Here is a 1,500-nt window from a genome sequence, read left to right on the forward strand (position 1 = left end):
CCCCCCATCGGTCGCCCTGGCAATAGACGGCGGAGGCGGCGCCCCCCGCGCAGAAGGAGCGAGGAGCGAGTGAGGAGGAGAACAAGCATATCAAAGAGCAGCCACGCGAAATGACAGCATTCACATCGCGCGACGTTCAATCACTGCGGGCGGCAGGCAGAACAGCACGAGAAAGGCGAGGAGAGTCGAGTCACTCCCCGCCAGCCCGGCGGGCCCGGGGCCCCCGGGGCCCGGCTCACAGCAGAATGCGAGCAGAATGCCTCGCCACATTACTCTTCTCCTTCTGCCACGCGCCCCGCCACGGCTGTCCCGTCCTTTCAAATATTCCCTTTTTCCCCCCAGCGAGGCAAGGGCCCTGAGGCCGAGGGGGCGGCGGGGGAGGGGAGGGGGCTCCGGGCAAACGCCCTGCCCTCTCCTGCCCCCGGCGCCTGCTGCCTCCCCCGCGAGGGCGACTACTGTTTGCTCACCTACCCCTACCATGCCCACCCTCCCCCGCCGCCTCCAAACCTGGTTTGTTTGACTCCATTACGGCCCCCGGGGCGGGTAGTGGCGGTGTGCAGGGTGGCGAGGCGTCGCAGGACTTACAAGCCCCTCCCCCTGTATCTGCGCCGAAACCTACTTCGACAGGCAAGTCCCTCCATCCACTCTGCATATGCAGATGTCGACACGCGCGTGCCATACGTAACATGGCGACCACGTTCGTCCTCCCCGCCATCCTCCTCATCTCGCTGCCCGTCCGGGACCGCCCACGCAGCGCCCGCACGCGCTCCCCCGCGCCGCTGTGGGCACATGATGGCCACGCAAAGGTGAGGAGTGCGATTTAAATCGTAAAACACTCATTCATTTCCGTCTGCGCCGCGCGGCTCCCTCCGGCCGGATGAGCGTGGGTGGGCTAGGCAAATAATCCACGACGGAAAGCGAATTTCCGAGCCAAATAAGACTGGTCGGGGTTTGATGGGAATAATAATAATAAAAGGAGGGGGAGAGAAAGAGAATCGAGAGAATGCGAGAGCGTTGAACGGCGCTGCTGAGTAATCAAAGTGGGGCGACGCGGCTGCAGGCGACAGGCGGCCGTGACGCGATGACATGGCAGAAGCACACATATTTACCGCCAAGTCGCCGCGCGTCCACTGCACCACCGAGTCGCGAGGAGATTGTTGTGGTGGTGGTGGTTGTCGTTGTCGTCGATTTTGTTGGCAAGTTTGTTTTTTCCCCGGAGCGCGCATCACTACGCACAACAACGCAGTCTGCTCGTCCGGCCGTCAGTGGTCGTCAGTGCGGCCGGCGGCAGGCAGGCAGCTGTCCACGCGCAGCAGCAGCAGCAGCAGCAGCAGCAGCGGCGGCAACACGGCGGCTGTAGGGGGCGGGGGTTTGAAAGAGGCCAGAACGCCTGGTCCAGGCAGCAGGCTGCCTCCTGGCTGGTCTGGTCCCGGAGCGCTCGGCCTCCGGTTCCTCTTTCTCTTTTGATGTCATCTGTCGCGTCGTCCTGATGGAGCCGCA

At 63.7% G+C, this 1,500-nt stretch overlaps 1 protein-coding gene across 7 annotated transcripts in view; it reads right to left on the bottom strand.

The window, feature by feature from the left end:
- The window catches only part of LOC113203689 (protein numb), a 42,961-nt gene that overhangs the window by 17,424 nt on the left and 24,037 nt on the right, over positions 1–1,500 (bottom strand). Inside the window, exon 1 of one of the 7 annotated variants that reach the window (XM_052273106.1) lies at positions 1,110–1,290. The exons of the other annotated variants lie outside the window; for them this stretch is intronic. Coding sequence (XP_052129066.1) covers positions 1,110–1,226 — 117 coding nt within the window. The 5' untranslated portion in view covers positions 1,227–1,290. Of the gene's footprint in view, positions 1–1,109; positions 1,291–1,500 lie in introns of those variants that run through there. 7 annotated transcript variants of the gene reach the window in all.

The sequence above is a fragment of the Frankliniella occidentalis genome, unplaced genomic scaffold, assembly GCF_000697945.3.
Source record: "Frankliniella occidentalis isolate FOCC.00 unplaced genomic scaffold, Focc_3.1 Scaffold247, whole genome shotgun sequence".
Taxonomy (NCBI): Eukaryota; Metazoa; Arthropoda; class Insecta; order Thysanoptera; family Thripidae; genus Frankliniella; species Frankliniella occidentalis.